This window comes from Budorcas taxicolor, chromosome 7 (assembly GCF_023091745.1).
Source record: "Budorcas taxicolor isolate Tak-1 chromosome 7, Takin1.1, whole genome shotgun sequence".
In the NCBI taxonomy this organism is placed as follows: Eukaryota; Metazoa; Chordata; class Mammalia; order Artiodactyla; family Bovidae; genus Budorcas; species Budorcas taxicolor.
This window is the reverse complement of record NC_068916.1, coordinates 7,462,652-7,482,800: the sequence shown is the minus strand read 5'-3', so window position 1 is coordinate 7,482,800 and position 20,149 is coordinate 7,462,652. Positions and strand designations below refer to the sequence as shown.

At 52.0% G+C, this 20,149-nt stretch overlaps 1 protein-coding gene across 4 annotated transcripts in view; it reads left to right on the top strand.

Moving 5' to 3' along the window:
* SLC27A1 (solute carrier family 27 member 1) overlaps nucleotides 1-20,149 on the top strand; it is a 39,565-nt gene that overhangs the window by 17,632 nt on the left and 1,784 nt on the right. For all 4 annotated transcript variants that reach the window (XM_052643413.1, XM_052643412.1, XM_052643414.1 and 1 more), the window contains 10 exons: nucleotides 8,640-9,034; nucleotides 9,163-9,324; nucleotides 9,419-9,488; nucleotides 10,263-10,354; nucleotides 10,427-10,536; nucleotides 16,475-16,684; nucleotides 17,800-17,926; nucleotides 18,017-18,154; nucleotides 18,227-18,391; nucleotides 19,074-19,220. In XM_052643413.1, coding sequence (XP_052499373.1) covers nucleotides 8,640-9,034; nucleotides 9,163-9,324; nucleotides 9,419-9,488; nucleotides 10,263-10,354; nucleotides 10,427-10,536; nucleotides 16,475-16,684; nucleotides 17,800-17,926; nucleotides 18,017-18,154; nucleotides 18,227-18,391; nucleotides 19,074-19,220 — 1,616 coding nt within the window. The remainder of the gene's footprint in view (nucleotides 1-8,639; nucleotides 9,035-9,162; nucleotides 9,325-9,418; nucleotides 9,489-10,262; nucleotides 10,355-10,426; nucleotides 10,537-16,474; nucleotides 16,685-17,799; nucleotides 17,927-18,016; nucleotides 18,155-18,226; nucleotides 18,392-19,073; nucleotides 19,221-20,149) is intronic.

Here is a 20,149-nt window from a genome sequence, read left to right as displayed (position 1 = left end):
AAAGCTGTCAACTCCAGGCCACTTCTTTCCTCTGGGTTCTGCTGGAGCTCAGAGCTCTGGGACAGACACTTGAGGAATCAGTGTTTGCACAAGCCTCTCAGGTGATGTCTGGCCCCATCTCCTAGACTCCTTGAGGATTTTCTCTACTGGCCTCTACTCTTGGAACTTGTTTGTTCCTCTCTTCCTTGCAGTGATAGTGAAGTTGCTCAATCGTGTCCGACTCTTTGCAACCCCATGAACTATAGCCTACCAGGCTCCTCCATGGGATTCTCCAGGCAAGAATACTGGAGTGGGTTGCTATTTCCTTCTTCAGGGGATCTTCCCGACCCAGGGATTGAACCCAGGTCTCCTGCATTGTGGGCAGACGCTTTACCCTCTGAGCCACCAGGGAAGCCCAATGATGGGCTGGAGGAAGCACAAGCTGGAATCAAGATTGCCGGGAGAAATATCAATAACTCAGATATGCAGATGACACCACCCTTATGGCAGAAAGTGAAGAAGAACTGAAGAGCCTCTTGATGAAAGTGACAGAGGAGAGTGAAAAAGTTGGCTTAAAACCCAACATTCAGAAAACAAAGATTATGGCATCTGGTCCCATCACTTCATGGCAAATAGATGGGGAAACAGTGGAAACAGTGGCTGACTTTATTTTTCTGGGCTCCAAAATCACTACAGATGGTGATTGCAGCTGTGAAATTAAAAGATGCTTACTCCTTGGAAGGCAAGTTATGACCAACCTAGACAGCATATTAAAAAGCAGAGACATTACTTTGCCAACAAAGGTCTGTCTAGTCAAGGCTATGGTTTTTCCAGTGGTCATGTATGGATGTGAGAGTTGGACTATAAAGAAAGCTGAGTGCCGAAGAATTGATGCTTTTGAACTGTGGTGTTGAGGAAGAATCTTGAGAGTCCCTTGGACTGCAAGGAGATCCAACCAGTCCATCCTAAAGGAGATCAGTCCTGGGTGTTCATTGGTAGGGCTGATGTTGAAGCTGAAACTCCAGTACTTCGGCCACCTGATGCAGAGAGCTGACTCATTTGAAAAGACCCTGATGCTGGGAAAGATTGAGAGCAGGAGAAGGGGATGACAGAGGATGAGATGGTTGGATGGCATCACCGACACAATAGACATGGATTTGGGTGGACTCCGGGAGTTGGTGATGGACCGGGAGGCCTGGTGGGCTGTGGTTCATGGGGTCGCAAACAGTTGGACACTACTGAGTGACTGAACTGAACTGAACTAAACTTCTTTGCAGAGTGGATATGAGTCAAGTTTGGGAGCTTCCTTGGTGACTCAGATGGTAAAGAATCTGCCTACAATGTGGGAGACCCGGATTTGAACCTTGGGTTGGGAAGATCCCTTGGCGAAGAAAGTGGCAGTCCACTCCAGTATGCTTGCCTGGAGAATTCCATGGACAGAGGAGCCTTGAGGGCTACAGCCCATCGGGTCATAAAGAGTCGGATACGGCTGAAGCAACTGAGCACGAGTCAAGTTGCTGGGCAGACGAAATGCTAATTCAATTCTGATTTCTTACTGATTGATAGTACATACCTCCCTGAGGACAGGACAGCAGCAGAGTTTATTGAGAATGTAAGACATGTCAGGCCCTGTCCTTAGAAGTCTCCATCCATCTCTTTTACCCCCAGTGACCTGGAAGGCACAGAATCTTATTGCCTCCATTAACCAGGAGGCCCAGTGCAGGATGTACCCACCAGGGTCCTCTGTATGAGTGTCCCGGGGCTGCTGTAACAAAGTACCATAATCCTGGTAGCTTAAAAGGAACCGGTTGTCTCAAAGCCCTGGAGACCAGAAGCCAAAATCGGTCTCTGGGGGCTCCAGGTGTCTTTAGCTTGTGGCTGCATCTCTCCAGTCCCTCCCTCTGCCTCCCCAGGGTCTCTCCCTTGGGCCTCTGTGTTCCCCCTTCTTCTCTTTTAAGATCAATACTTCTTGGCCACTCACATCGCTAGCATGCAAGATCTTAGTTTCCCAACCAGGGATCGAACCCACATCCCCTGCAGTGGAAGTAAGTGCGCTGTCTTCACCACTGGGCCGCCAGGGACGTCCCTCTCTCTTCTTCTTTTTTTTAAGAGCCATTCACGTTTATTAATAACCATGTATTACTTTCACACATAGTTGAAATAAAACCTTTTACAAACCACGGTATGATCTGTGATTAAATACAGACCAAAAGTACGGAGAAATATATTCATTTTTTTGATATAATGATGTGAGATTTGTGATTTTTACAGCTTACCAAACAAAGCCTAGGAAGCACTTCGCAAGCATGGTATACACTAATTCCACGCCTTTTCCAGGAAGGGTTTCTTACATTTCTAAGTTATTGCTGTCTTTACTTCAACATTTTCAAGTAATAATCATAACTTGTGTTGATATTATAAGATAGATCAATAGTGCAGTGACCTGTCATTGTGTTCTTCTTACAAATCAAGGATATTACTATTGAAACATTACAGCCAGCTTCTGTCTTACTTTAATACATGGAAAGATTAAATGATCACTTATATCATGGCAACCTGCAGATATTTCACGTCAGTGAGAAATACCTCCATTTAGATGTTCATTGTACATTTTACATTATGGTATCCTTCATCTTCCAATGGAGAATAGATAGAAATGGTTGCAACACAATATAAAAAGGCTAATCTTTAGTAAACCATCAAAAACCTATGTTTGCAAACACTAAAAACAAAGCTTGAATGTGAAAGTGAAGTTGCTCAGTCGTGTTCGACTCTTTGCGACCCTGTGGATTGTAGCCCACCAGGCTCCTCTGTCTGTGGGATTTTCCAGGCAAGAGTACTGGAGTGGGGTGCCATTGCCTTCTCCACCTCTCTCTTCTTATAAAGATACCTGTCAGTGGATTTAGGGCCTATCTAGGCAATCAGGAAGACCTCATCTCATATTTACTTTAGTTATATCTACAAAGACCCTGTTTGAAAATAAGGTCACAGTCTGAGGTTCCAGGTGTACATGAATCTGGGGGACACTCTTCCACAACTGCAGTCCCAGAGACGGAAGAGACTGGGTCGCAGTCAGGCCAGCCTGTGGGCCACCAGCATTGTCCTTACATTCCAGGCCCTATCTCTAGTGCTGGAATTACAGCTCTGGACACAACAGACAGACAGATGGGGTGCTCGCTGTCATGGAAACAGACAAAGAACTTAGGAAACCCACAAGGGAAGAACTGAAGACCACAGCTTCAGGTTGTGATGATTGCTCTGAAGGAATAAAACCATATTGGGGTGGGAACTGGGAGTGTATTTACCCACCGTTACCCACTGCTGGGTAGCAAATTACCCTTGAGCCTCAATGAGGGGCTAGGGCAGAGTACTCCAGGCAGTGGAAGCTGTGCAAAGGCCCTAGGGTAGGAACCTTTGACTTGCTGAAGATCAGGAAAGGAGGCAAGAGCAAGCTGGGGGAATGAAGGGTGAAGAGGTGGTCAGATGCATGGGGCCGGTCCATGCTGGGCTTCCCAGGACACAGGGAAGGCATTTGATTAACAAAACAATGGGAGCCTTTGGAGAGTTAAAGTATTATTTTTAAATTGATTTTTAATTTTTTTTAAATTTTTTAAAATTTAGGGAATTCCCTGGGCAGTCAAGTGGTTAGGACTCCATGCTTCCATTGCAGGGCACCCAGGTTTGATCCTTAGTCAGGGATCTAATATCCTGCAAGCCTCATAGTGTGGACAAAAAAAAATTAAAAATTTTTAATTTTTAAAATTGAAACATTTTATTTCAAACTAACATTTATTTTATTTAATTTTAAAATTTTATTTTATTTTTTAAAATTCTGTATTAAAAATTTTACTCTGGAAAGTTCAAGGCTGCAGAAGTAGAAAGAATAATGTAATAAGCCCACGTGGCCAACCCCACAGCCTTCGTGATCTTCATATGATTGTTTCTTCATCTCCGCCCACTTCCTCCTCTGTCTGAATCTCAGTGGCACATGTTTTCATCTGTTAGTTTTCCAGAGTATAGCTCTGGAAGGGAAGGACTCCCTTTTTTAACCTTGCCACAGGTAGGCATCACAAGTTTCAATAATTTTTGTTGTAGTAAAATGCGTATAATTTACCATCCGCAACATTGAGTACATTCACAATGTTGTGCAACCATTAGCTCTAATTCCAGAACATGTCCATCACCCCAAAAGGAAACCCTGTCCCCACTAGCAGTCATTTCCCATTCCCCCTTCTGCAGCTCCTAGTAACCACCAACCTGCTCTGTCTTCATGGATTGTTTTTGAGGTGTAATTTACCTATAATAAAATGTACCCATTCTAAGTGGTCAAGTGGGGCTTAGGGTATCACACCCAGGTTACCACCACCATCAAGATAGAGAACATTCCTGGGCTTCTCTGGTGGTCCAGGGGTTAAAAATCTGCCTTGAAGTGCAAAGGATGCCGGTTCAATCCCTGGTCAAGGAAGATCCCAGATGCCGAGGGGCCACATGCACAGCTTCAGAGCTTGCACTCTAGAGCCCTTGAGCTGCAACTCCTGAAGCTCACCTGCCCTGGAGCCAGTGCTCCACAACCAGAGAAGCCACTGAAATGAGAAGCCTGTATACCACAAGTAGAGAGCCGCCCCTACTAGCCACAACCAGAGAAACCCCACGCACAGCAACAAGACCCAGTGCAGTCACAAACAAATACATAAACATTTGTAAAAGTTGGATTAATCATTTCAGAAAGATATGGGACCTTCCCATCTCCCCAAGGACCTCTCCTGCCCCTTTGCTGTTGGTGTCCCTGCCCTCTGCCCCAGGCCCCCACTGATCTACCTTCTTCCACTTGACCAGGTCACCTGTCCACAAGAGGTGCTCACTGCTTCTGGGTTGAATGATGGAAACTCTGCCTTTGGACTGGCTGCCAGGAGGGGACAGGATTCTGGGCTCCATGTTCAGGGATGTGAATATAACCATCCAACCTCTGTTTACAGAGCACTGACTATGTGCCAGGCTCCTAGTCAGATGCAGAGGGAGTTGCTTCCTCTGGGGCCCCTCACCAGGTTGCTGCAAACAGTGGCTTTGATGAAGGGAACCCTCCAACTGGAGATGTTCGCTTACAAGGATCCATTCAGCCACCAAGAGTAACAGGGCAGGAACCCAAAGGGACCTGGTGGGCAGGAAGCTGCCCAGGACTCCTTGTCTTTGCTGTTCACATCTGTCCCCATTGCTGGCCCCTAGACAGACAGGCCTTGCCCCGAGACCCTATTCATGTGTGGCTGCTCCTGCCTTTGCCAAGGATCTGACCAGGGCCTGGCCAGCTGCTGCCTTTGGTTGCGAGGTTCAGGCCTGGCCTGGGAGCCCCAGACACTCCTCCCTTCCTCCAAGTGTCCCATGCAGTTATTTGTGGCAGGCGCACTCTACTCCAAGAGGATGAACCTTGGTCTGTCTCCTCCACTGCTGTTTCTCTTGGGCTGAGAATGAAAAGACAGAAGTCCTGTCTACCAGGAGCAGGGAGAGACAACTCAGAGGCAGATGGTGAACGAGTAAACTGCATTTGGCATTTGTGTGTGTGTGTGTGTGTGTGTGTGTGTGTGTGTTTTAGTTGCTCAGTCATGTCTGACTCTGCGATCCCATGGACTGTAGCCTGCCAGGCTCCTCTATCCATGGAATTCTCCAGGCAAGAATACTGGAGTGGGTTCCCATTCCCTTCTGCAGGGATCTTCCTGAGACCAGGGATTGAACCCAGGTCTCCTGCATTGTAGGCAGTTTCTTTATCATCTGAGCCACCAGGGAAGCCCTTTAAAGACTGTAAGTCCGTGTTAAAAAAAAACAAAGCAGGGAGGGGACTTTCCTGGCGGCCCAGTGGTTAAGACTTCATACTTTTACTACAGAGGCTGTGAGTTTGATCCCTGGTGGGGAACTAAGATCCCACATGCTTTGAGGCATAGCCAAAGAAGAATAATAATTTTTTTAAAAAGTAGGAGGGGGTTCCCTGGTGGCCTAGTGATTAGGAGTCCATTCCTGCTTGGGAAAGTGACATCCCACAAACCATGCCCCGCAGCCAGAAAACAAGACAACAAAGCAGGGACCCGGGAGGGAAGAGGAGGGGGTGGTGCAGTAACAGGTGGGCGTCCAGGAATGGCCACCTGAGCCAAGACCGCACAGAGGTGGGCGAGGAGCTGCTTGGATGTTGGGAGGAGTGGTCCAGGCAGAGGGCAGAGCCTGTGCAAAGGCCCTGAGGTGGAAGCCCGCCAGGTGTGCTCAAGCAACAGCAAGGAGGCTGGAGTGAGTGAGTGAGAGGGGGAAATCTGTGGGGAGGACGGAGGGGAGGAGGGTTGGGTCTCTCTAGGCCTGGCACACAGCAGGTGCTCCCCATCTGGGGATGAATGGAGTAGTCTGTGCTCCTGTGCTGGCTGCTGGAGAGGGCAGGCACACCAGGTCCTGAGTTCAGGCAAGAACAGCCATTCAGTTTCTGTTTACTGAGCATCTGCTACATGCTAGGCTGCTTGGCTGGAGCAGAGGTAACTTCCCTGGCTGCTCAAAACCCTGGGGACTCACAACAGGGTGGCTTCAGGGGTTTTGATGGGGGGCTGCGGGTAAAGGGGGTTGGGGAGGGCTCTTGGGGTGGACAAGAGAACATTCCCTGAGCCCAGCCAGCACGCAGTCCGGACTGGCCCCCTTTGGGGACATGATGGGGCAGCAGTGGGCACAGCACAGGGCCCGAGGCCTGGAAGCCTCCCTGGGGGAGGAGGTGAAAGGAGTCACCGGAGAATGAGCAGGTGTGTAGGGCTGTGCTTAGCTCAGTGTGCTGGCAGCAGACGTGTGTGCAGGTGCTCTGGCTGAGCCAAGTCACAAGGGCCACAGGATCCCGGTCCCTTCCCAGGGGCAGCTAGAGGGGCCCTCCAGGGACTCTCAGGATGGGCAGCTTGACCCAAACAGGAAGTCTCATAAATCTCTCAGAACCCTGACCTCTTGTTTTTAAAAACTGCGATGCCGGTGGCTGTGTGGATCCAACCTCTCCTCTAACAGACCTTCCTGACCCACCCAAGACCTTGTCTTCCTGCGTTCCCCAGGTCCAGTCCGACCCCAGGACCTTTGCACTGGCTGTGAACCTGGCTTTACACTCACACCACTGCTTTTCACTTCTGAGGCCCTCCCTGCACAGGCCTTACCTACCTGGCTCTCTCCGGGGCCACCACTGCCTCCATTCTGACCCATGTCACTCTGACAGCCTTGTCATCATCGAGCACTTTCCTCATGCGCATTCATTTATGTAGAGGGGGTTTCTCTCCCGGGAAAACTATGAGCCTCGAAGGGTTGGATCTAGCCATCTCTGAGCCAAGGATGCCCAGCGTGCAGTAGGTGCTGGTACCAAGGAGAAAAGAAATCCTGAAACAAAAATAAAGCCAATTAGATCTTCTAATTAAAATATAAATAAAGCCAATTAGATCTTAAAACTGAAAAAAAAACAAAACACAGTAGGCCCTGATACACATCAGCTGCCTTCATGAATTAAGAACAGAGGGAACGAATGAATGAATGAAAACGCTGAGGTCTGTTGTGAATCTGTTGAGTCTGAGGAAGCCATTGCAGGGAATTAAGGAATCAGCACCGAGGAAGCAGTAGGGACACAAAGGATGGTTCTGATGACCAATCTGATGCTAAAACTGGTGGGACACAATAGCCAGATGAAGCCTAAAGAGGGAGCAGAGTCAAGACCACTTGTATTGGTCAGGGCAGAGGAAGGTGCTGTAACAAACAGGTCCTCACTCATCAGTGGCTTAACCCAGCACCAAGTTACCTCTCAGAGCCAGGGGCTCTGGATGGCGGGCCAGGGAGCCAGATAAAGCCAGGAGACCACTTGTTTCTTGAGCTCCTGCACTAGGAAATTCTGGCTTTCTCGGTTCGTGATCTAAAAGCCATCACTTTTGCTTTAAACAATACAAACAAGTTCAAGTCTCACTCATCTCACAGCCTGGCGTCAGCGATGGCTGCTCATCCCAACAGGGTCATTCAGGAGGCTGGCTCCTTCTCCTGGAGTTCTCCTTTCCCCTCTGACGTCTGATCGCCTTGTATCCGCTGTCAGGTGGGGACAGAGGAACAGGACACCTGCCACTGGGGCCTCTCACTAGCCTGTCTCCTGGCCCCACCTGGGGCAGAGGCAGCTCCCCGCCTTAGGTGGGGGCACCTGAGCTGGATGGCCCAGTCACCTCAGCCTAGTGCCATTCAGTGACTCGGGAGTGGGGCAGCCACGCAGCTCAGGGATGGACCCCAGGGCTCAGCTGAGGCAGGCAGGGCATGAGGAGTCCAGGCTGGAGGCGGTGTGGAGTCAGCATGGGGTACTCTGGATCCCCCAGTAAGGAGAAAGGAGGACTGGGCCCTAGCTCCTGAGGGTCACCGGGCAAGCTGTGATGCGGGAGGACAGGGTGAGTCTGATTAACACTGCATAGCCAGCTTTGAGAATCCGCCTCCTTCTGGGCTGGTTGGGAAATAGCCCTTTGCCCTTAGTCCTCCGAGAGACCCGGCACCCCAAACATCCTCTTTGAACCCTCGCCGCCCTTAGGGAACTGGGGTCTCTTCCTCTGCCCTCTCCGTGTGGGGATGCCGAGGCTTGGGGAGGTATCCTGGGGTGAGTGGGGCACCCAGTGACACCGGCTCCTCATCCCCCCTCCCAGCGGCCTCTCCGTGCTGATACGCGTGCGCCTGGAGCTGCGGCGGCACCAGCGCGCGCGCCACACCATCCCGCAGATCTTCCAGGCGGTGGTTCAGCGGCAGCCCGAGCGCCTGGCGCTAGTGGACGCGGGCAGCGGTGCGTGCTGGACCTTCGCGCAGCTGGATGCCTACTCCAACGCTGTGGCCAACTTGTTCCGCCGGCTGGGCTTCGCGCCGGGCGACGTGGTGGCCATCTTCATGGAGGGCCGGCCTGAGTTTGTGGGGCTTTGGCTGGGCCTGGCCAAGGCAGGTGTGGAGGCCGCACTGCTCAACGTGAACCTGCGGCGGGAGCCCCTGGCTTTCTGCCTGGGCACCTCGGGCACCAAAGCCCTGGTCTTCGGAGGGGAGCTGGCGGCGGGTGAGGCCGGGTGTGGGTAGCATCTTCTCGGTGGGGGCCTGGGGCTGCTCAGGGCAAGGAGGCAGTGCTTCCCCGGCCCTGGGAGGGGCACCTGTCCATCTTCAACCACGACATGTTTCGCGCTGCAGCGGTGGCGGAGGTGAGCGGGCAGTTGGGCAAGAGCCTGGTCAAGTTCTGTTCTGGAGACGTGGGGCCTGATGGCGTCTTACCGGACACCCAACTCCTGGACCCGTTGCTGAAGGAGACCTCCACAGCCCCCCTGGCGCAGCCCCCTGGCAAGGGCATGGATGGTGAGTTCAGGTGGGATGCCCCTGCCCGTGCCTATCCTGTCCCCTCGTCCCACCCAGCCCAGCCTCTGGTCCCCAACACCCGTGTCTCTCTCAGATCGACTCTTCTACATTTACACGTCGGGGACCACGGGGCTGCCCAAGGCTGCCATCATCGTGCACAGCAGGTGAGGGGCTCGTGGGTGTTGCCCACCCCGCTTCCGCCGCCCCCCACCCCCACCCGCACTGGAGAGCCACTCGAGGTCATCTCTAAGGCTTGATCCTCCTGCCTCCCTCCCCACCCCCGCCCAGCTCTTGTTCAGGATATTGTGGGCATCTTGATCTCAACTGGGTAAAACCCACAGCCCATCTCAGGACCCAGTGCTGTCCTCTGCCCCTTCTCAGCCTCCACCTGCCCCCAACAGCCCTCCTCTCCTCCACGACCAGAGGACATCCCAACTCATGCCAAACCGCCCTGTACTTACCTTGGCCCTTGGATAAAAAGCCTCATTCGTGTTGTGTGCCACCTGCCGCTTCTCTGATGCCATTTTCCTCTTCTGCCTCTTTGCTCGCTCTGTCCTCAATTCCTCCAACCTGCCAGGTTGCTTCTGACCTCAGGACCTTTGCATATGCTCTGCACTTCACCTGCTTGCCCTTCCCTAGCTCTCCCCACGGCTCCTTCTTACCAGGTCTCAGTCACCTCCCCAGCGAGGATACCCCAGCCTCCCTGGCTTTGTCCCCTTCAGCCTCTCTCTGTTGCTCTGTTATATTCCTCATGGCACCAAGCATCATTTCCTTTCTTCGTTGCATGTTCCTCACCCGCCAGCCTCTAAGGCCCCCAAGAGCTGGGCTGGCTCTGCCTGGGTCCCTACTGTGTCCCCAGTACCCAGCACGCTGCCCCCCCAACTCCCACGCTTTTCTCGGGGACGTGGGCCCCAGCCCCTGCACTCCCTGCCCCGCAGGTACTACCGCATCGCGGCATTTGGGCACTACTCCTACAGCATGCAGGCAGCAGATGTGCTCTACGACTGTCTGCCCCTGTACCACTCGGCAGGTACCACGGGGCGGCTCGGGCGGGGAAGGGGGCGGGGGACTGGGGACCCCTCACCGAGTCCACTCTCTGCAGGGAACATCATGGGCGTGGGTCAGTGTCTCATCTATGGGCTGACGGTGGTCCTGCGCAAGAAGTTTTCAGCCAGCCGCTTCTGGGATGATTGCGTCAAGTACAACTGCACGGTCAGGCCCCGCCCTGCCCCGGTCAGGCCCCGCCCCCGCCCAGTCAGGCCCCGCCCCCTTTCACCCCTACCCTCCTCCCACCTGTCTGCCTTACTTCTCTGAATGGCTGCCTTGCAGGGGCGTGAGGGGGCTCGGAGGGGGTCATCGGTGCTTCATGCTCTCTGTCGGGCCAGAGACTAAACCTTCAACATGTAAGCTCCTTGTATCCTCATAGCTGCTTGGGAGCAGGCAAAGGCATCACACCCATTTTGCAGGTAGGGAAACTGAGGCTTCTAATGCAGTTAGGATTGGACGCAGACTGCCTGAGCTCCTTAAGATGCTACCTTCCCCACACCCTGTGCCAGAAAGGTTTTCCCTGCTGGTAGCTGCAGGCAAATGGGTGGGTCATGCTTCCTGGTGGGGTAAGCATGAGGCAGAGGTGGAGGGCATCCACTGTCCTGCAGAGCAGGCAGGGGTTAAGACAAGCCCTTTCCTCCCCTCTGCCCTCCTCAGTGCGAGGAGACAGCCGAAAGGTTTCAGTGCCATGGTGGGGCTGGAAATACAGGTGCCAGTACCTTCCTCCAGGTGGAGGAAAGAGTGAGAAGGGGGTGTGTCCAGAGACTGACAAATTGGGAGGTACTGCCCTCACCTTGAACAGGCGGGGGCTGGGAGGGGTTCAGCCAGTTGCCTGAATCACACAGTAGGGCAGGGTGGGGGCTCTGGGCTGGCATCCTGTGGGGTCCCTCAGGGTGAGGGCTGTGCCATGCTCTGCTTCTGAGGATTTTATGTTCTACTTGGAGGTGTGGGGGGGGGGGTCTTGGGAAAAATTGCTAATCTGAATCTTGACATAGAAAACAGACCATTTGATTAACTTAATTATTGACAGTTGCAAATACAAATGCGGACAGAAACATTTAGGGGCTTCCCAGGCACCCATCCTTCAGCTCCAGAGGAGTCAGATACCCTGTCCTCCGCTCTCCGCCTCCCCACCCATGTCCCTCCTCCAGTCTTATGAAGCAGCAGACAGCAGCCTGTTTCCTGCATAGATACCTCAGTAAAACCTCCCAAAGATGATTGGTTTTTTTTTCTAATTGAGGTGAAATTTACATAAGATTAGCCATTTGAAGTGGACACTTGAGTGGTATTTAGTCTGTTTACAGTGTTGTGCCACTAGCCCCTCTATACAGTTCTGAAAACCTTCCATCACCTGAAAAGGAAATCCTGTCCCCACTGGCAGCCACTCCCCATTCCTCCCTCCCAGCCCCATGGCAACCAGGAAGCTTTCTGTCTCTGTGGGCTGGCCTGTTCTGGACATTTCTTGTAAATGGGACCTCTGTGTGGGCTTTTGTGTTTGGTGAGGGCTGTTCTTAAAACAAAAGATCTGAAAGCAGAGTCTCAAAGAGATTATTTGTCCATCCATGTTCATAGCAGATTATTCACAATAGATAAAACATGAAAGCAACCCGAGTGTCCATCCACAGATGAATGGATAAGCAAAATGGTCCATCCCTACAATGGAATATTATTCAGCCTTGAAAAGGAAGAGATTCTGACACAGGCTACAATGTGGATGAACGTTGCAGATATTATGCGAAATGAAATACGCCCATCAAAAAAAGACAAATACCGCCTGATTTCACTTACATTAGGTACTCACAGTAGCTAGAATCATAAACAGAAAATAGAGTGGTGGTTGCCAGGGGCTGGGAGGAGGGAAGAATGGGGAATTAGCATTTAATGGGGATACAGTTTTAGATTTACAAGATGAAAAGAGTTCTGGGATGGATGGTGGTGAAGGCTGCTCAATAATGTAAATGTGTTTAATACCCCTTTAAAATGGCTACCCAGGTGGCGCAGTGGTAAAGAATCTGCCTGCCAATTGGGATACAGACTTGATTCCTGGATTGGGAAGATCCCCTGGAGAAGGAAATGGCAGTCCACTCCAGTATTCTTGCCTGGGAAATCCCAAGGACAGAGGAGCCTGGCGGGCTACAGTCCATAGAGTTGTTAAGAGTCGAACATGACTGAGGGACTGAGCATGCACACACAGAAAAATGACTAAGATGGAAAAAGAAAAGGCTAAGGTGGTGGATTTTACGTTATGTGTATTTTACCACGATAAAATAAAGAGAAAAAAAAAGGAGGAGAAAAACCCCACAGCCACATAGCTGCAGTATCATTATCACAGCCCCAAAGCGACAGGATTTCTCAACCATCAGGAACCCGGACACTGATCCCCAGTGTTTTACCATGTCAAAAACATGGGCTTTCTTGTTTCTATACATTTTTTAAAATTTTTAATTAGATGAAACCTACACACAGCAACTAGTTGATGTTTCTTGTAAGATTCCTTGCCTCTCTCTCATCCTTTCTCCTTCTTCTCCCTCCCTCCCCTTATAATTTTTTTTACTGAAGAAAGGGGCTTGCCCTGTGGTGTGTTCCCAGTCTGGGGATTGCTGCGAGGCCCCTTGACATACTCCTGTCACTCTGGTATTTCCTGTACCTTGGGAGTAGGGTAAAGCCCAGTGATTTTTTTTTAATCTATTTTTAAAAATTGAAGTGTAGTTAATTGACCATGTTGTTAGTTTCAGGTGTACAGCAAAGTGATTCCGTTATATATATCTATTCTTTTTCCGATTCTTTTCCTTTACAGGTTATTGCAAGGTACTGAGTATAGCTCCCTGTGCTATACAGCATGTCCTGCGGTCATTTTGTGTATAGTCGTGTGTATCTGCTAATCCCAGAGTCCTAGTTTATCCCTTCCCACCCCCGGTCCCCTTTCATAACTATTAGTTTTCTATGTCTGTGAGTCTGTTTCTGTTTTGTAAATAAGTTCATTTGCATCGGTTTTTTAGATACCGCACGTAAGTGATATATGATAGTTGTCTTTCTCTGCCTGACTTACTTCATTTCATATGGTACTGTCTAGACGGTCCATCCGCGGTGCTGTAAATGGCATCACTTCGTTCTTTTTTTATGGCTGAGTAGTGTGTCTATTCCATTGTGTATACGCACCACATCCCCTTTATCCATTCATCTGTCAGTGGACATTTGGGTTGCTTCCATGTGAACACTGAGATGCCTGTATCTTTCAGATTAGAGTTTTGTCCAGATACATGCCTGGAAGTGGGATTGCTGGGTCATATGGTAGCTCTGTTTTTAGTTCTTTAAGGACTGTCTGTGCTGTTCTCCATAGTGGAAGCTCAGCATTTCTCAACTGCGGTGCTGTGGAGACTTGGCTGCCTCGTTCTCTGTGGTGGGGGCCATCCTGTGCACAGTAGGATCTTTAACAGCATTTCTGGCCTAAAATCACTGGATGCCACCAGGACCCCACCTCCCAACTGTGATAATTAAAAATGTGTCCAGACATTGTCAAGTGTCTTGGCCATGCATGGTTGAAAACCACTGCTTTAGACAGATATTTGATTGATTCAACGTCTACTTTTTTGTCTGGGGCTCCCTGTGGGTGGTGTCATGGCCTCCTACTGGGAGGCCCGTAGTGTCTGGTGGTCCCTCTCTTTGTCCTTGACATGCATAGGTTGCATCGGGCTTTGTTCGCTGTCTCCAGGCCCCGGAAAGTCTTCCATTCTGTTTCCTTGAAGAGTTATTTCTGTGACCAAGAGAAAGCATTGGGGAGCTCTATAAAGATTAGATAGGGTGGAATCCTCAAGTGAAAGTCACTCAGTCGTGTCCAACTCTCTATGACCCCATGGACTGTAGCCCGCCAGGCTCCTCTGTCCATGGAATTCTCCAGGCAAGAATACTGGAATGGGTAGTCGTTCCCTTCTCCAGGGATCTTTCCTACCCAGGGATCAAACCCAGGTCTCCCACACTGCAGGAGGATTCTTTACCGTCTGAGCCACCAGGGATGCCACCAGGACTTAAGAAATGCTGCTGGGTTCAGAAATCCCATCTCATGGCTGTTGGGTGGGGGAAACTGCATGGCTGTTTTTTTTTTTTTTTTTTACAGCAGTGGGTGCTGGCCCAGATCAACTGGCCAGCTGTCCTCATCAGAGGCAGCAGGCTGTAATCTGCTTTCCTGGCTGCATAAAGCAGGTGGGCAGGCAATAGTATACCCATCATCCATCCATGGGTATACAGCTCCTGTGTCTCCCTGTCCGTTTGGGTGTGTACATTTGCAGTTGTAGCGGGGGTCCCAGGTTGACAATTCACGCCTAGCTTCTGCCCAGATGCTGCCCCGCAGGCTGGAGGTCACAGCATGGGCCACCTGGTGTCTCCCTCTCTGAGCTGACCTGAGTTGCTTTCCCTTTAGCCCTGGGTCTGTCCGAAGGTTCAGGCCAGAGTAAAGATCAGCTATTTGACTCTCAGTATGCAGAGCTGGCCTCAGAGCCACGGGGATGTCATTATCACTTTCAGCGGCCTCCGTTGTGGTTGTGTTATCCCTTCCCCAGCCTAATTTCTGAAGAGGACAGTTGAAAGCTGCCTGGGACGACTTGTGATGGTCTGGAGGGCAGCTCTGTTCTTAGGCAGGACTTTGTCAGCCGACAGGTAAAACCAAAACCCTAACCCCAGCCCTAACCTAAACTCTCGCTTTCTTGACGAAAGAGATATAGCAACTTATGGAACTGAGGAGGCCAAATAGTGGACAGCTTCAGGCACACCTTGATTGGGGTGAGGGGAAGTCTCTCTCTCTCTTGTTTTTCTCTTCCTCTTGATCTCTTCTTTCCTTAGTGGGTGGCTTCCTCTCCACTCTTCCTTCCGCAGGAGGGTTCCCAGCAGCTCCAGTTGACAAAGAGTCTGTGTTCCCACCATCCATTAAAAGTCTCAGGGATGATTCTCATTGGCTGAGCTGTGGTCACATGCTTATCCTTGAACCAATCAGTGTCTGAGGATGGACTGGGCTGATTGGCCAGGCTGTATGACTTGCTCTGCCCTGGAAATAGGGTGGGCTGGGCCACCAAGACACGTGAAGGAGCTGAGGGCAGAGGGAGAGAAACCATCAGGGGTCTCTGATCTTGCCTTGCCCAGGCTTGCCTCCTGGTGAACTTCACCCAACTGTATCTCCTCTCTGGGTTCTTGGTGACTTCACCTTCAATAGAGAGTGTTGGGAAGATTAAACAGATGAGCTCTGTGTTCGACAGGCTTGTATTCATCAGATCCACACCAAGTCCTGCTCAGCCTTGGTGGCATTTGAACTGAGACCTGACTCTCAGTGCGTCAGAGGGAGGAGTGTCCTAGGCAAAGGGCACGGTATGTTCAAAGGCCCTGAGGAGAAGACCCATGTGACAAGGGCCGAGTGGGCACAGGAGCTGGAGAGACACAAGGTAGTGAGGAAGGCAGGGCCAGATGGAGCTGACCACAGGTCCAATTTTATAATGCGTTTTGGTGTGAGCACTTTGAAGCTGTGATTGCCATGGTGCTTCATTCTGAACACGTAACCGTTTCATTGAGACTCTGGAGCCAGGAGGCCAGATTCCAATCAGATTTTACCACGTTATCAACCTTGGTGGGTGCTTACTGTCTGTGAGCATCTGTAAAGTGGGGAGGGTACATTCAGAAACCCACCTGAAGATGAGGACTCAAGGGCAACTGGGGTATCTGGGAGACGACCCCAGAGGTGGAGCCACAGGAAAGAGAGAGAAGGAGCCGGCGGAAAGGGGTGATCAGTAGGTGACTCCCTGAGCCACTGGGGCTAGGTCTGTGCTGTTACTTCAGGGAAGCCACAAAGAACATGACCTGACAGTTATCCCACCCCTAGGTCAGAGCTGTGGGCCGGCAGCCTGAGCTCAGACAGGGCTCTGAGCGAGTGCATAGGTATAAATGGTCTGGACTGTTCTCCTGCTGTCAATCTTTAAGGCCATTTTGCTCCTAGCGCCCAGATGGGAGGAAGAAGGTTGTTGCGTCTGGGGGCCTCCAGCCCGCGGCAGCCTCCGCTCCCAGTGGGCTCCTCTCTGCCCCAGCTCAGGCGCCCACTGCTCGCTTCCCACCCCTCCCCCAGGTGGTCCAGTACATCGGGGAGATCTGCCGCTACCTGCTGAAGCAGCCGGTGCGCGAGGCGGAAGGACGGCATCGTGTGCGCCTGGCAGTGGGCAACGGGCTGCGGCCGTCCATCTGGGAGGAGTTCACGGAGCGCTTCGGCGTCCGCCAGATCGGCGAGTTCTACGGGGCCACCGAGTGCAACTGCAGCATAGCCAACATGGACGGGAAGGTGGGCGCGGGTGGGGCGGCCCGGGCAGGGCTGGGGGTTCCGGGAGCACTGCTCCCTCTGCCTTGCCGGCCTGGGTTCCCATAGAACAGCCTGGTTTGTGGTGGGCATCTCGGCCAGGGTGCTGGGCAGCCTTCCTGCCAGCTTGCTCAGTCACCTGACTTGCCCCTGAGTTCCAATTCACAGCGTGGCTCTGTGCCTCAGCTTTTCAGAGCCTCAATTTGTAGCAATAGAGGTGGAAGGGAGAGCAGGGTTCTGGGGGACCCAGGGCCAGGAATGGGGTGCTGATCTACTAGGCAAGTCACTCAGGCTTCTTGGGTCTCAGTTTCCTCATCAGTAAATGGGATTAACAATTTAGGTTTGCTCTGATCATGGAACATCCTGAACTCAGCATAGCACTCTTTCCCCCTGCAGTAAGCTCTCTGAAAACACGCAGACGTTTATGATTAGCAAGTATTATCTCTGATATATCCTTGCAGGACCCTCCTTCTCCCTTATCAAGCGTTTCCCACCCAATGTCAGGGACAGGAAAGGAGAATAAAGCAAGCGCCCCGGAGGCAGGCATTCTTTTCTGTCTCTTGCTGCTGGGGCCCCAGCATTGGATGACAAGGCCTGGTCTGCACCATGCACATGAGTTGAATGTGCAGCCCCAGAGTGCACTCCTGTCCAACCAGCAGAGGTTGCTGCTGTAACAAACATGCCCAGCCATGTGCGGCAGTGCAAACCCACTAGATGGGCATTTCTGCTCATAGAGCTGAGCCAGGCAGTGTGCCATGCACTGGGCAGCAGCTCTGCCAGGGTCCCTTCACGGCTTCAGAGTCACTCTGGGCATCCCCTTCCTGCCAGCCTGGAGGGTTTTAACGACCAAGAAGTGGTGGCCGGCTGGCAGGTCTCCTCACGTGACTGCAAGGGAGGCTGGGAACAGGGAGAGAGGGGGCAGTGATTCCTGATGGGAGCCTGCACTTCATAACCCCCTCGTTCAGATCATCGAAGGTCACGGAGTTAGTGCTAATTCTAGGCCCCGAGGCAGGAGAGGCAAGGTGTTGGGGGTGGGGGTTGGGGAAGGCCACACCATGTCACTGCAGGGCTCCTCGCTGACTGAGTTGGCCCCATCCCAGGTTGGTTCCTGTGGCTTCAACAGCCGCATCCTGCCCCACGTGTACCCCATCAGGCTGGTGAAGGTCAACGAGGACACCATGGAACTCCTGCGGGATGCCCAGGGCCTCTGCATCCCGTGCCAGACCGGTGAGCAGGGTCCTGTCCAGTGCCCCCCGGGGAGCTAGGGGGCGAACCTCCTGCCCGCCCGGCACAGCCTGAGTGCTGCCTCCTCCCCAGGGGAGCCCGGCCTTCTCGTGGGTCAGATCAACCAGCAGGACCCGCTGCGTCGCTTTGATGGCTACATCAGTGAGAGCGCCACAAACAAGAAGATCGCCCACAGCGTCTTCCGCAAGGGTGACAGCGCCTACCTGTCAGGTGTGCAGAGCCCGGGGGCCAGCTGTGGGGGTGGCGGGCCACCGTCTCACCTCCCGCTCTCCCCTCTGCCAGGTGACGTGCTGGTGATGGATGAGCTGGGCTACATGTACTTCCGGGACCGCAGCGGGGACACCTTCCGCTGGCGTGGGGAGAACGTCTCCACCACTGAGGTGGAAGGCGTGCTAAGTCGCCTGCTGGGCCAGACAGATGTGGCTGTGTATGGAGTGGCTGTGCCAGGCAAGCTGGGGCTCTGGGGGTGGTCCCAGGGTCCTGGGGGCAGCCCCAGAGGAGCCCAGCCAAGAGGAACTTGGAGGTACAGGTGCCCTGGTAGGCAAGACCTAAAGCAGTGCACAGCCTGGACAACCGCTCAACAGGGTGGTGGCCTGGATCTGGAATTATTCCTCATGCCTGATGCTGCGCTTCAGTTTCCTCATCCAGGAAATGGGCTCATGAAATTAGCTGTGGCTCAAGGTTGCAGCGGAGAATGCAATGGCACCCCACTTCAGTACTCTTGCCTGGAAGATCCCATGGATGGAACAGCCTGATAGGCTGCAGTCCATGAGGTTGCTAAGAGTCTGACACGACTGAGCAACATCACTTTGACTTTTCACTTTCATGCATTGGAGAAGGAAATGGCAACCCACTCCAGTGTTTTTGCCTGGAGAATCCCAGGGACGGTGGAGCCTGGTGGGCTGCTGTCTGTGGGGTCGCACAGAGTCGGACACGATTGAAGTGACTTAGCAGCAGCAGCAAGGTTGCAGGGAGTGCAGCAGGAGCTCAATGAAGTGTTCACTGCTTCAGCGAGCATTATCCCAGGTGGATAGGGCTGGAGATCAGAAGCCAGAGGCCACCACTGGAGGGTGGATCTGGTCTCATGGTGGGGCAAGGGTGGGGGTCTCAGCCAGATCTCTGTCTCTAGGAGTAGAGGGCAAAGCAGGCATGGCAGCCATCGCAGACCCCCACGGCCAGCTGAGCCCGAATGCCCTGTACGAGGAACTGCAGAAGGTGCTGGCGCCCTATGCCCGGCCCATCTTCCTGCGCCTCCTGCCCCAGGTGGACACTACAGGTGCGGCCCCCTGCCTCTCTGTCTGTCCATTTGTCAGTTTCTCAACCATTTACTTACCCATTCTGGTTCCGCCCCTGCGCCTGTCCAACCTGCTGTCCACGGCCAGCTGGCACTATGAGCTGAGCTCTCCTCTCGTCGTATTTGCACGCTTCCTTCTTTCCGTTCCTCACTCCTACCCCACTGGCTGTCCTGCAGTGTTTGGTGCATCTCTTCCTTTTCGGCATTTTTCTGAGGACTAGGAAGTTTGAGCGAATCATCTCACACCTTTGAGGTTTCCTATTTTGTAAATCACCTGCTCGTATCTTTGACCGATCTTAGTATTGTCTCATTTTTTCTTTCTGATTTACGGGAGTTCCTCCTAATAGTGCAGATGTTAATTCCTTAGCAATTTCAGACATTTTAAATCTCCTCTATTTTGGAATCTGTTAACTTTGTCCATGGTGCCCTTTATTGAAAAGAAGCTTTAATTTTGACACAAAGGTAAACACCACCATCATCACCTCCGCCCCTGCTTTTTTAATCTTGAGGTTTGTACTTTTCAAGTCTCCTTCCTTATTTTTTAATGGCCAAGCAGCATAACTTGTGGGATTTTAGGATCAAACCTGTATCCCCTGCAGTGAAAGTGCAGAGTCCCAAACACCAGGGAAGTCCCTGAAGTTTCATTAAAAAGGAAAAAAAAAGAAAACCAACCTTCCTAATTCTTGAGCACACAGGGATTCTCCCTAGATTTTCTACAAACCCAGATCTTTCACAAAACCCCTCTTTAATTGTCTACTGCAGGGAGTGCAAACTTTTTCTTTAAGGCCCAGATAGTAAATATTTTCAGTTTCGTGGGCCACAGCCTCTGCAGCAATGATTCATCTCCTCAGCTGTAGGGCAGAAACAGCAGTAAGTAGTTTGTATGTGTCCAGGGGTGGCTTCCTCAGATG